The sequence below is a fragment of the Lampetra planeri genome, chromosome 9 (genome assembly GCF_965212315.1).
Source record: "Lampetra planeri chromosome 9, kcLamPlan1.2.h2, whole genome shotgun sequence".
In the NCBI taxonomy this organism is placed as follows: Eukaryota; Metazoa; Chordata; class Hyperoartia; order Petromyzontiformes; family Petromyzontidae; genus Lampetra; species Lampetra planeri.
In genome coordinates, this window is record NC_136115.1 from 14,901,430 (window position 1) to 14,915,262 (window position 13,833).

Genomic DNA, 13,833 nt, shown 5'->3' on the forward strand with positions numbered 1-13,833 from the left:
TCCCGCACCCTGCCCGATGAGCACGGTTGGCTACTACGTAGGATGGGAAAGAAGTTTAACACGCTGGGGTACATGCATCAACGTCGCGACGTGCCCGTCGGCTCTCAACGAATACGTGAACAATCTCTCGGCTCGGTTTAATTATTCTATCGGGCAGGGAGGGAGGGGGAGGTGTAATGCATTGCCGCGGTGTTAATGCTGTGTATGTGTGTGTTGAACTTCTTTCACACCGTACCACTGGGACCGGCGCGCTCGCTGCCCGCACAGCAGCAGTGCGAAACAACGTGCGCGCCACAAGCGCATGGGCAAGGTCCCCGTGTGGTGGGTTAAAGTGTGGGGAACCCACCAAGTCGTCTTTAGTCTGGCCGGTGTGGAAGAGTAGGCCAAATACGCGCTGAGAGAGGCACGAGCAAAACATTTCAGGGCTTCGCTTTTACTATTTATTGTATTTACGATTCCGTACTTGCATGAGGGCCAGGGAATTGTAATCGTTAATACAGAAGTGGATACTGTATTAGGCCTGTTCATAATTATATACGAACCATATTATAATACTCTTGTACAACAGATACGGGGAATGAAGCGTACGATTAGCACTTCATGCCGTACATTTAAACGTTGCGGACAGGTGATGTACCTGTGCTGTGTTGCATGCAAAGCAATCCACTGCTGGATGAGGGCCTCCCCACGCAATGCGGGTCGTGTGAGTTCTATTATTATCGGAACATACTTCACCACTTCATAACACATTCTCAGGGATTCGGCCATGACATTATCTGACTGCGTTCGTGTCGTTAAGACCCTCCACCATCACCACACCACGCGACACATGCAAAGGTGGCAATTTGCATGGCCCCATCAGGCAGCGGTGAATGATTCCCAAAACGAAATGTGGTCAGGTCGTTAAAGTGGCCTCGCCAAGTGAACCTCATGGCGGTGCCCCGGGGTCACCATAGTGCCCCGGCTCTCGCATAATGTCCGTGATGCAGTCATTCTTAGTATGTTGATGGTCGTACGATGCAGCAATCGACTCATCTCGACGAGCTGTACACGATGCACTATTCAAAGTTAAATTTTTCGATAACGGATTTTGTTATGTTTTTGCGTTTCGACATTGCGGAGTGTGGCACCGATTTCGGATTATATTCTTAGGTTTTTTCGGTAAAGTCACGTAGGTAAAATATCAAAATTAATGAAAATAAAATAAAAACAAAAGCAAAAATCACGACGTTTCGGAGGCAACACAAGTCTCCGTCATCAGGTGGGACCGTCACAGCCGAATTAGCTGCATCAAGTGAGGCAATGATTCATTAATTTTGATATTTTACCTACGTGACTTTACCGAAAAAACCTAAGAATATGATTCCTTGCAGTCACGAAAGCTTCAAATCTAGAATCGATTTCGGATTGATTGGTACCCCAGTCGCGGAGTTTAAGTAACACCCCTGGAAAAAATTGTGTCCCAGAAATGAAATATTTAATTGCCTGGCCCATTTTGTATTATTTGGTACCCCGGGGCGACCGCCATAAGGATCATATATCAATTGTGAATCCACGTTGATGGAGAAAAAGCAACGTTGTTGAGTTATATTTCGCAACGCCGTCCGTTGCCGACGGAATTGTCCCGCAGTAGCCTGCAACACGAGTTGTTATACTGATGCATGGTCGTCGCCCTTCCAAGGACAGGTGATATACGAAGGTGAATGCAGATATATAGTTCATATAGCGTCGTATTCAATGTACAAGCGCGTGTAATGTTTTGGCAGTGCACAGATAACGTAACGTGGCCCTATGGGATTTGTTTTAGGTGTGGAAAGCGAGATGATGATGATGCCTGACTTGACGACAATAATAATTACGCCACCTAATAATGTTCCAGTTTTAATTCACAATAGTCCGTGTTTAAAGGGGGCCTTATGTTAATTCTAGATATTTATTTAATGAATGCATCGTTCGAATTGAGGTCAAAAGTCAAACTGGAATTTAAGGCCTGGTGTCATCCTATGCACCATGCTGTCTGAGGGTATACAGTATCTTTATTTCGTTTTTGTTATTGTCCCTTTTATGGTACCGTGGTTAATGTCTTCGTGCTTTAAATTATATATTATCCACAACATGCAAAGCTTGTCACTTTGCTTTTACTGCACGACGTGTTTGTGCTGCAGTGCAACAGCTGCGTGTATCAAGTAGGCAAGTTGTACCCAGCACAGCGTGGACTTCACGTTCATTATTTTTAAACACAGTTGTTGCTGTATATTCAAGTTCAATGAGTTTTTTTAATGTCCTCGATTATTACATTTCTGCACGCTGATGCAAACCATTTATTTTTTAGCTGTTCTGAAATGGAATTTATACATTTCTATACATTTCACTATCATGAATATCCTGCCCCTTGGGAAAGCCTGTACTACACATTCAAGTGGGATATTACTGTAAGTATATGTTGTCAAAAAGGGGTTCTTAATGAACAATCCAGAAGGGATGAGTTGACAGAGGGTGGTGTAGACAAACCGAATGGATGAATCTTGAAAATGAGCGACTGATGACCCACCCAGTCTGTAATGAAAAACACTGCCGTTGTTCCACTCTGCCCTTACGAAGAAAATTATACCTTTCTGCCTAAGGTAAGTTAGGCAAATAACTACAATTATCTGGAGCCAACAATGACAGTCCTGGCTCTCAACCTGAAACTATGAGCAGCGGTGCAGATTATACACAGGTATGTTCAGCGACTGAAGTGACGGTGATACATTCATCACATTGGTTTTAAGACTGTGTGTCATCTGACACCTGGTAGAGCTATGCGGGATTTGGATGTCATTTTGTCCTTCATCTGAAGAGTTTGGAAAGTCGAATGCATCTGTGCGACCTTGTGAGTATGGTGGGAAACATTCCCATTGTCCATTGGGAATGTCCATTATTTAATATATTTACCAACATAACTTGCTTGGGTAATCCTTTTCATTCAGTGTGTGTGGAATCACCGAGCCACGCGGTAGCATCCTCGGTGGCCATGTGTAGTTATCGTAGACCTCCGCTGGACAGTCATCAACAATGTGCTACAGAATTGTTTGTGTAGACCCACAGCTGCAAGTGTGGGTTGTAATGAAGACCCCCACGGGGGAGGTTGGCTGCACAGAGACCTTGCCCTGCCTGGATGCTGTTCAGCAAAGCCCACTCCCAGTGGTGTAATAGGATGACGCCAGGTGGAGAGACTAGGATCTGCGATAACGAAATGGGTTGGTGCTGATTTTACCCTCCATTCCATCCATCTGCAGGTGTCTGCCAATGTATGTACTTATGTTGAATTTCGCACCGTACGTAGCCAACCTTGCTAATTGGAGGTGCAGGGGGAAGGACAACGGACTAAATGTAAAAAGCAGTTTTAAAGAAATTTCCTTTCAATTTAGATTTTACAGTCTATAGCTCCAGTGGCTTCCTGAAAAGCAGTCCTGGTGCGGCTATTTGGACCGCAGTGGGTGTTGTGATGATGAAAGATGTGCGCCAGGTGGATGTTGGAGATCTTTGTGGAGCGGCAAGCTTGATGTTGATCTCCGGTAGCTTGGTAGTTGTTGGAACGTCTCGTCGGATGTTAGGGACAGCAATGTTGCTCAGGGCTGGAAGCTATGATAGGGGGGGGGGGGGTTCGGTCAAAGAGTTCCCGAGATGATGCGCATCGACGAGCTCGGTGTGTGACGGCTGACTCCAGACTGGTGCGCAGTACTCTGTGGCTGAGTACGATATAGTGATAGGTGACGTCCGTAAAGCTGAGGCACCTGCACCCCGTCATTGAACCGACCAGCTTGTGAAGGAGGTTGTCACGTGTCTTGACCTATGCTGCTGTTTTCTTCCGATTTTCCCCAAAGCTCCGTGTCCAGTTGAGCATCACGCGCAAATAGACGGTTTGTGCGTTATGATAATTCAGAAAATTAGTCTGCTGTAGATGTCAGAATATAAGCCTGAGTCGACAACACAGTGTTTTGGTAAGGCTCTGATATAATACAATTGATCTAACGCAATTGTATAGGTGTAACATATCTGGGTAGGTTCTGTGAAATTCCAGCTTTCACCATTTAAGATCTAATTAATAATTCACAGTCGTTTGCAAATCGACTGCCGGATGAAGGTGTTCTTCTTCGTGAAGGTCTCCCCATGCCATGTCGGTCATGGGGGTTGTTTGACCATACTTCACCACGTTGGTCAGTGCTGGTTAATGAGAAGGGGTTGGTGGCGAGAGCAGGAATGGTTTAGACCTCACTCCCCACTGATGTTAGCTGTGGCTGGGAATCTAACTCGGGTCACCAGGTTCATCGCGCAGTGTGCTAACCACTGCACCACTGCTTTTCATAAATTGTTAATAATGCAAATGTAACGTTTGCCACATTAGAAAAATATTGCAAATTATTATGCATGCGTCTTACGAGGAGTACTTTAGCTACGTTTTAATGTGCCAAATACGTTACATACACGCAAAAAAACTTAACAATGTGGACTTAAAAATAATAGCGCTGCTCTTTGCACGACATCCTTTGCTGGTGGTATCTTAAAATCTCAACCAACATGCAATCTCTAGCAGGGCATGTTTATGAATAGCAGATTTTATATGGCATTAAATCAATACACTTTTCGATGCCCGCAAGAACATGTTCACGCTCGCGGAGCATTGTTACGGTGGTCTTAAAAATCCAATCGATTCGCACGTACAGTACGCCCACACTGCATGCACGTACGCAGCTAATATGTATTCCATCATAGTAAGCTCGCGGTAATTGCAGTGTTGGTACTGAAATTATAGAATGAGAATAAAAGCTAACATACAATTTGTAAACAAAAAGGAATTAATATGCCTCTTTAAAATAAGAATAATTTATCACGCCCGCTTGTGCCACACCATGACTGTTTTATATTATTTTCAATTGCACAAAAGTCTTCTTTTAAAATTAAGGTTTTACGAAAATATTTTACTCGAATGTTTAATGGGCGGTGGTGCAGACCGGTGTGGTTGCATCTCCATTTCAATTCGACCTGCGGAATTGACACTTCCACACGAAGGGCAAAACTCTCAAAGCTCGTTTACCGACGAAATACAGCTTACAAATTAAACCAACAGAAATGCACCACCTCACTGATGCAGTAGAACTGTCCACACGTCTTCCTCGAGGCCATGTTTACCTTCGTTGACTAATGGAAACACACTAATGGAGACACAGATGGCCAAGGAGGTGGGATGGGTGGGACGGCAGGCGGGGGGGTGTGCGTTTGGGGTGCTGGGGGAGTCGTTGCTGAGGCGGGAGAGTGCGGTCTGCATGTTGTGCAGCTTTGTGCATAGAGGGCCCAATTGTTGTGGTGCGAGAACTGCAGAAAATGAGCTTTCCACATGGACATTCTGCCTTCCTGCACACTGTACAGCGCAAGCCTGCTCCTTGAAGTTCACGTGGCCCTACATACTTGCACACCACAGCTCGAACCCCCAGCGCGCTTTATGTCATTTCAACGTTTGGTCCGATCAAACAAAATACGCAAAATAATCTACAATGCCTGCCCTATCTAAGTGGTTGGAGTGGTATCGCAGTGGTTCACACACTGCACCATGAGCCCGGCGGCCCAAGTTTGATGCCTGACCACGGCTAACATCAGTTGTGAAGCGATATTTGAACCGGTCCTGGGCCCCCACCCCTTTCAACAACCCCCACACAGACGAACGTGGTGATGAAGTAGCACAGTGAAACAAACAACCATGACTACATTGTATGGGGCAGCCCTCATCCAGCAATGGATGGACAAAGAGTTGGAAATTACGAGTATGTGCTTTACACGAAGTGCGTAGAACAGGTTCATTTCTTCGTGGTTGCTAAACGCCGCACGGGGGGGAGATTTTACTGGCCCATTTGTCTCGATGTGCTTTCCGCAGACGCTGGAAGGGCAGGTTCAGGGAGCCATGGGCACAACGGTAAGTCACGGTGGTGCCGCACCCACCTTCGGCAGCCTGCACACTGCCAACGCGAATGGATCGGCCAACAGCACGCCCAGCCTGCACTCCATACCCACGCTGTACCACCACACCAGCCGCGCCAAGTCCGTCATCACCAACAAGGTGGCGCCTGTCTTCATCACGTGAGTTCATCGGCGGCCCATAAGACGCGATGGCCACTTGCGCTTTGTTGTGGCGGGGTTAGCATACGTTGTTTATGGAAGGGGTGTCCTAAGATATGAACTCTGTACCCTTTGGGAGCCACTGCACATATGTGTGAGTATGTATGTTGAACTTATTTCGCAGGCGTATGTAGCCAACCGTGCTAATCAGAGGTGTGGGGGAAGGACAACAAGCTAAACACAAAAAAACTATTCGAAAGAAATGCACGTTTTCACAATGGGAGGGGAGAGCACACACGATCTAGGAAACTGTGAGTTCGTTAGCGGAGCCAAATGAATTCATGATACATATACTTATGAACGCACTAAAGTAATTTGTTTCGTTTTAGAAGTGTTTATTAATCGTAACGTACATTTGGATCAAAGAGAGAATGCAAGTGCTACTTAAATAATTACACGGGGAAAAAAAATAACACGTCCGCTGAGCTCTTGGTCCCATGAGGTAGTTGCGCGGTAAGGTTTTGTATTGTCAACCCTTGCAAAAAATTCACAGCTCTATTCTGGGCACATTCCAATTTCACACCGTATCGACCGTGCGAGAGGGCACACACGACTATAATGTCACAACGACACAAACGCATGAAATAAACGTAATAATTGGAACTTAGAAGGAGACTTTCCAAAAAAGCATGATGGTTCTTTACAAAATGCATCACCAGTAATGAAAAAAAATGAATATATAGTTCAACTTTGACCATGCAATAGCTATAGAAACCCCCAAGGGTGAATATAGAAACAACAAACCAAACGAAAGAGATAACTCTGCAGAATCCAATATAACAATGGCCCAACTCCTAACAGAATCACCCAAAGGCTTCCATAGAAAGATGTGCATTGAGATTTGTGTTAATGTCACAAGGCAATAAAGCAAATACTAATCAGTGGGGAATGCCACAGTCAGAGCAGTGAATTAAAAAAATACCCTCTGGAGAGCGTTTTTAAATTTGGTCCGGAGAAGAAAGGCAGCCTTGTGAAGATTGCACGATGGTTGATACGGCTGTGGAGAACATAAATACCCAAGAGCATCTTTTTTCCATATGCGTGTAATTTGCTCAATGGAATATTATTAGACCGAACACGCGCGTCACATTATTTGGTACAGATGTAAATGCTCGATAGAGAAATCACCCGTTGTAAAGAGCAATCCCGCTTCTGAATGTTTAAATATTTGTATTAAATTACAACAGTGGAACACTATGTTGTATGAATTGTCAAAATTTTGCAACATATATTATGTGATGCTTATCACAATATTGCAATATTTACTGTTATTATGTTGTAATGCGATGATCAGGTGTGGTATGTTTGTGCATGCTGGTGGGTGTTGTTTTATGCATCACATCATTATGTCTATGGGCCACAGTCATGGGCCGTTTCCAAACAATATTCCCAATTTGTGGACTTGGTTTTTTTGACATGTAATTTTATAACCCCTGGTCAGCCTACTGCTGGATGAAGGCATCCACACACTAGGGCTAAACGATTAATCGATTTCAAATCGAAATCTTAATTTGAAACACTGCGTTTAGCAAATTGCAAAGGCTGCGATTTTTTGCGATTTGAAAAGTCCTACTACTTTCTTATTGAATTTTTTTTTTTATTATAACGTGATTTATTGAACTTAATTGTTCGATGTTTGATTGTTCTTTTTCAATTAAAGCGTTTTAATAAATGCATGCTGGAAGCAATTCATATCTTTGAAGTTCTCATCCTTGCATTAGAACATATAGAGCAGTTCATATTTTATGGTATCATGTGGTGATGCTCCATCACATGCTTTAAATCTATTACACAGTGAATATTGAACTGAAGCTTGACTTAAAAAAATTTAATCGGAAATCAAATCTCAATATCAGAAAAATCGCAGTTAGATATTTTCCCCAAATTATTCAGCCCTAACACACACTGTTGGTCCTTGCGGTTGTTTGACTATACTTCACCGAGCTGGTCAGTGCAGATTGGCGAAGGGACCAAGAATGGTTCAGATATCACTCATCATGTATTCACCTTGGCCTGGAACCGAACTCAAGTGGCGGCTTCATAGTGCAGTGCGCGAACCACTTTGCCCTGCTCAATTCCATATGAGGTTGTGTTATCCTTAATGTATTCAAGTTTACAGTACATTAATGGATTATTATGAAAACAATTAATATGTAATTTAAATTAATTATAGCCATCGATTATGGTGTTTGTTACTTTTTATTTCATGCATAATTATAACCCAAGTGTGTTTCCTCATAATCCCTCCATTTGGAGAAGTTTTTTTTTTATCATTTGCCAGCTTTTACTAATTTTTTCATACAGTTGCTGTGTTTTTTACGAATAATATGAACACTGGGCAAAGTGTTTTGAGAATAACGTTCATGATGGCAACCCAATGCTGGGCTTTTGTTTTGAAAACCAGATCACAAGGTAATAATGATCATGTAAGAATTTCCGCAGATTTTCTGAATTAATCTACAAAGAAGAGAAATCAGGACAATGGTGTCACAAGACATTGTGTCCATGCAATATCCTTTCCTCAAAAGCCTTTCACTGCCCATGGTACATACCGCAGCACATTACGTGTCTTCGTATGGCTCTGAGCAGCATTATTACCACTATGAATACGCTCATTTTCGTTTTCATTAGATTCAACTGTCGAGAGGAATATCAGATACACGAGGACGTGATGAAGCCCGAGTACAGGATGGGGAGAATCAATGATTTGCTTCCTGAGCATTTCCTCATCCAGGTGACGTGCGTCTTTAGTTTCACGTGAATTATGTCTTGGTATCGTCTGCGCCCAGGACATGTGGCTGTGTGTCCGATTAATGTGCCTGTCACCTTCACACATGAAACGGTCTGCATTACATACGTACATATATTGAACTTCTTTCGCACCATACTTAGCCAGCCGTGCTAATTGGAGGTGCAATGTACATCAATTGCACTGTGGTAGATTCTTGAGACCTGAGACGCGCACACACACAGCGCCCAGGTTGGATGATTGTATACCTGAAATGAATTAATTCGACTGACATTTCTTTCAAGTCTTTCATACCACCATCCTGTTTTGAACTTCAGAGGTGTGGGTATCTTTCTCAGATCAACAAGCTCGTAAAAAAATATTTTTAAAAACACAATTATTCTGTTTAAAATGTAGTGCTTAAAGTCAGTTTGGAAAGCAAAATTATTATAATTTATTTATCCTCATTAATGCTGATTGTATGCAAGAGTTGTACCTGATAATGATATTATTTTTCTCACATTGCATCAAATCATTAAAATCATTATTGATGCTCATGATGATATACGGATCGAATAGTGCGAGTGAAACTGAATGATTTCCGATTACATGCAAAAGATTTTCTAGGGCTAAGGTGTAAGGCTAATCGCGTTTATACAATTATGCAAATGTGACAATTTAGAAACAATACGAATTAAACGGTAAACATTTGACAGAAGATAAAATATTCTTGATTAAAAATTGTGAAAATGTCTAAAATTGCCATTGACATCAATCATAACACTTCTGCTAAATATAGTCTTCAAAACACAGGAAGAAAAGCTATGCATTATTAAGACATGTGACATTGACGTGTGCAACTATCCATCATGGGTGTTGTTCGTAAATTTCCTGTTATGAGTGATGATGATTGTACAGCCCTTTATCAATCCACTGCTGGATTAAGGCCTATCCACACAGAATCGGTTAGTTGTTTTGACCATACTTCACCACGCTGGTCAGTGCGGGTTGGTAAAGAGGGTTAGAGGCCGAGAATCGCACTCAGCTTGCCAAATTCATAGCGCGGTGTCCTCACCACTACACCACTGCTCCATCCATAATTGCATATGTATATGTAAGTGATACTAACATACATTCCCTAATTATGCAGATCACTTGTAAAATATAATTGTCTTGCTATATGTGTTACAATTCTGACGAGTTGGCAACTAACATTATAATTGAGCTATTTGTTCCTTTGAGCATTGTCTGTGATTGGACAACATCTGTAAAACGTTCATGAGCTGCACATTTTGTCCACTCGTTACTAAAACAGTAACCACTTGCGACAACCTCCACTCATCTGGCACTTAACTATTTCAACGCCACTACAAGTCATGTTCTTATTACTGACGTACATCAATTCAATCAATTTGCTTATGCTGCAGTAGATCAATTGTTAACGTCGGTGCTTGTGTTTGTGTACACACACGTTGACGCTCGCGCTCTGCATCCAAACAATGCAGGGCAAGTTCTTCCTTGTGTGCGACCTGTACCGTGGAGCGGACGTGCTTAGCACCACGGGTCCTGTCGGTGCACCAAACTTCCGACAGACATCCGGAGACTTGCCCGTGTACGGCATGGGCCAGCCCAGCTTGGCCGGCTTCCAGCAAGTGCTGCGCACCCTGCAGGACAGGGGTCACCAGGTGTGGTGGGGGGGGCCCAGGGCACCTGGGCGTGAGCATCGCTTGTTCGCTCTCTTGCCCTACCTTCACGGTAGCGAGATGTTAACTACCTCGCCTGGTATTCAGGAGGTCGTTGGTTCGATCCCGACCGTGACACCTGGGCGTGTGGATTTTTCTCCGGGGTCCTCTGGTTTTTTCCCTCCACATTCAGAATCAATGTGCATTTAAGACTATTTGGCTGCTATAAATTGCCACGTGATGATAAGCCGCTTCGTTGAACTATCATTTGTGATAGCCAGGTCACTTCTGAAATCGAGCTTTATAGCTCAGTGGACCTTACCTTGTAAAATTTTAATAGTTTATAGTTGTGTAGGACTCGTACAAGGGTTGCCTTTCTCTCCTCTTTATTTTCCTCTTAGAGTCCACCTTCGCCGCGCCACCGCTCCGCGTCTCGGCGCGGCCTCGCTCCGCTCCGCGTCTCTCTGCTGCGCCACCACTCCGCGTCTCTCCGTGCCCTCTACCTCACTACCGCTACGCTTGTCGTCTCTACGGTTTCTCCTACTCTGCATCCTTCCGATGCATGGTTACCCTGGTTGCTCACTGCGTTCTCGCTACCACTGTCTCTCCGTGCTTTACTCTACTAACACTGCACCGTTACTGCAGCTCCATCCACGACGCCAACTCGTACAGGACTCCCTTCTCTCCGTTGCGCTCTGGCTTATATCCCCACACCAATTAATCTCCCTAATTATCTCTACCCCCCGCTTATCGCTCGCCCCCTGCCCCCCCCCCCCCCGTGTCACGTGGCCTTGTTTTTGCCGCCGGAGCGACGCCAGCTAATGCCCAATTACCTTTCCAGCCAATCACTGGCCTGTGTCCTCCCGGCTACCCTGACACCTGTTTCAACCCTTAACGACCCACTTCGCCTAAAGTCACAACAACAACCATTACCTCACATCACCCCACTGTACTGTGCTTGCTTGCATAGCGACAGAGGCGGGGGATGCGTGGCGCGCTATACTCAAGCCCTACAGTTGTATGCATTTTGCTTTTGTTTTAATTAAAAAATTCCAGCTGGAAAATCCCTCATTTTCAACGGTGTCCAGGGTGTCCAGTAACACATGCACAGCGAATGCGTAACTGACATGCAAACGTTTTACATTCTAAAATGTATGCAGTCTCCGTTTATATACCACATCAAATACATTTATTCAATGCCAAGGACTGGAACTAGATGGTCAGGACAGTGCGCATGAAGATCGCATGGCCGGTTAACAAAGAACATCCTCTCGCTGTAACAGTTGCACACAGTCAGTTTAACACGTAGGCTTAGTATGAGTTGCACACAGTGTGCGAGTGAGTTTTACTCAAGGATTGAAATTAGTTGAGATTGATGGTACATTTCATTGTGTCTGGGAAATTGTTCTACGTTGAAACAGCGTTCATTGGCGTTACGCTGCGCCCGCTGTTGAATAACTGCGAGCCCTACAGCAGCTTACTTCTACCACTACTGAGGTTGTGCTGTAAAGTTGCACTGTACGGCTTTCTGATGAATATCCAGGTTGTGCCACATGTTGTTCTGCACGATGTCCGACGTTTTGCTCCGTGTGCTGGTACCACCCAAGGACACACAGAGAGAGCCCTATGCCGGCTCGTATAAAAAAAAATCTGCTGCGATATTATTTCAGGAAATGTCACGGAAATGTTGATAATTGTAAGTGTTTAGTTGAACATTTGTATACAATAAAACCATTAACCAAACATCACAACTGTGTTGGCTTTGTTAAACGTTGGATAAAAACTCTTATTTTTCCTCTTAATTTTGTTTATGATGTGTAATTATCACAAGACGGTCATGTTCTCCTATAACGCGGTAGTTATGTTCCTGAAGAACACCGCATTATGGAGAAATTGCGTTATAATAATAAACAATATATAATACAGGGTAAAACACAGTGCATTATAACACGTGAGATGCATACGCAGGCTGAGCAAGGACTGAGGCACGTGGGTAGCATCTAGAAGTATCCAGCAGCATCCCAATGCCTTGTGTGATGCCATGCCAAGGCAGCCGTACAACCGCTTATTCTTACTCACGCTGCAACGTAGTTCCGTTTACTCAATCGTGTTATATCCAATTCGCGTTATGAAAACACGCGTTATGGGAGAACAGACTAATAATGTTTCCTTGTTCCCTTGCAGGAGGTCGTGTGCTTTAACCTTCGGGAGGAGCCAGTGGTGTTCCTAAGACAGGGAGAAGATTTTGTGCCGTACACTCCGCGCGATCCCGAAAATCTTCACGAAAACCTGCACGGGTTGGGAGTGGAGCATATGCAGGGTTCAGGACGCTTCTCAGAATCTCTGGAGGTGATCATACGGAGAGAGGTGAGGGCATCGCTATCTGGCTTCATCGGTTCCAAGTTTATGCTCACCGTAAGTGCCACATGTTGATTTTGATGAATAACGGCAAAAAGTGGGGCACTTTTATCAGCTGCTTAAGAACCGTTCGGTAAATGGTCCATTTAATTTCCACTTAACGCCACGCTTTATGGACTCTTCCCCTTGGCAGCTGGTAGATTTTGCACGCTTGAAGGATGGGACCTACTTTGTCTACGAGGACATCGAGCGTTTCGCGGACGAACCGCACGCGCAGTCGGTGCACAGCGAGGAGGAGGTGTGCGTCTCGGAGGAGGTGTACCGCCGGCCGGCGTTCTCCCCCTCCTACCCCCCATACAGGTGCCGCCACAAGCGCACACACCACCCTCCCACGTATCCACAGCGACGCCAATGTTGCCTTTGCTTCTTAACTCTTTCCGATGACGTACGGGTACATCATCAGTTTTTGTTCCGATGGAATCATTGGGACGGAACCGGAAGAAAAACGCAAATAAAACAATTTTATCACTATATTCTTTAGGTCTTTCGGTAAAGTCACGTAGATAGGTTCAAATAAATAAAAAGAAAATAAATAATTTGAACCTATCTTCGTGACTTTACCGAAAGACCCAAAGAATATGAATTCCTGCAGTCACGACAGCTTTAAGTCAAGATTTATGTTATCACTACCGAGGCTCCCACAAGGGCATGCAGGAAGGCGTGTGGCAAAGTTTAGCGCTAGCTATCATAGAGTGCGGTCGTGTCGCTACGATTCTCTACGGTGAGTAGAATGTTATGTCTCTCTAAACAAAATTCCGGCGAACCACTTGCGCATTCCGAGATTCAGCGGTTAATAGGACCCACCCTGCCACTTGCAGGCGTCTCGGAATGGGACATGATGTAAATGAATGG

At 44.3% G+C, this 13,833-nt stretch overlaps 1 protein-coding gene across 3 annotated transcripts in view; it reads left to right on the forward strand.

Moving 5' to 3' along the window:
• Positions 1–13,833, forward strand: part of PALD1 (phosphatase domain containing paladin 1) — a 61,921-nt gene that overhangs the window by 20,750 nt on the left and 27,338 nt on the right. For all 3 annotated transcript variants that reach the window (XM_078597724.1, XM_078597723.1, XM_078597725.1), the window contains exons 2-6: positions 5,912–6,114; positions 8,785–8,887; positions 10,387–10,566; positions 12,748–12,930; positions 13,115–13,281. In XM_078597724.1, the coding sequence (XP_078453850.1) occupies positions 5,939–6,114; positions 8,785–8,887; positions 10,387–10,566; positions 12,748–12,930; positions 13,115–13,281 (809 nt within the window). In that variant the 5' untranslated portion in view covers positions 5,912–5,938. The remainder of the gene's footprint in view (positions 1–5,911; positions 6,115–8,784; positions 8,888–10,386; positions 10,567–12,747; positions 12,931–13,114; positions 13,282–13,833) is intronic.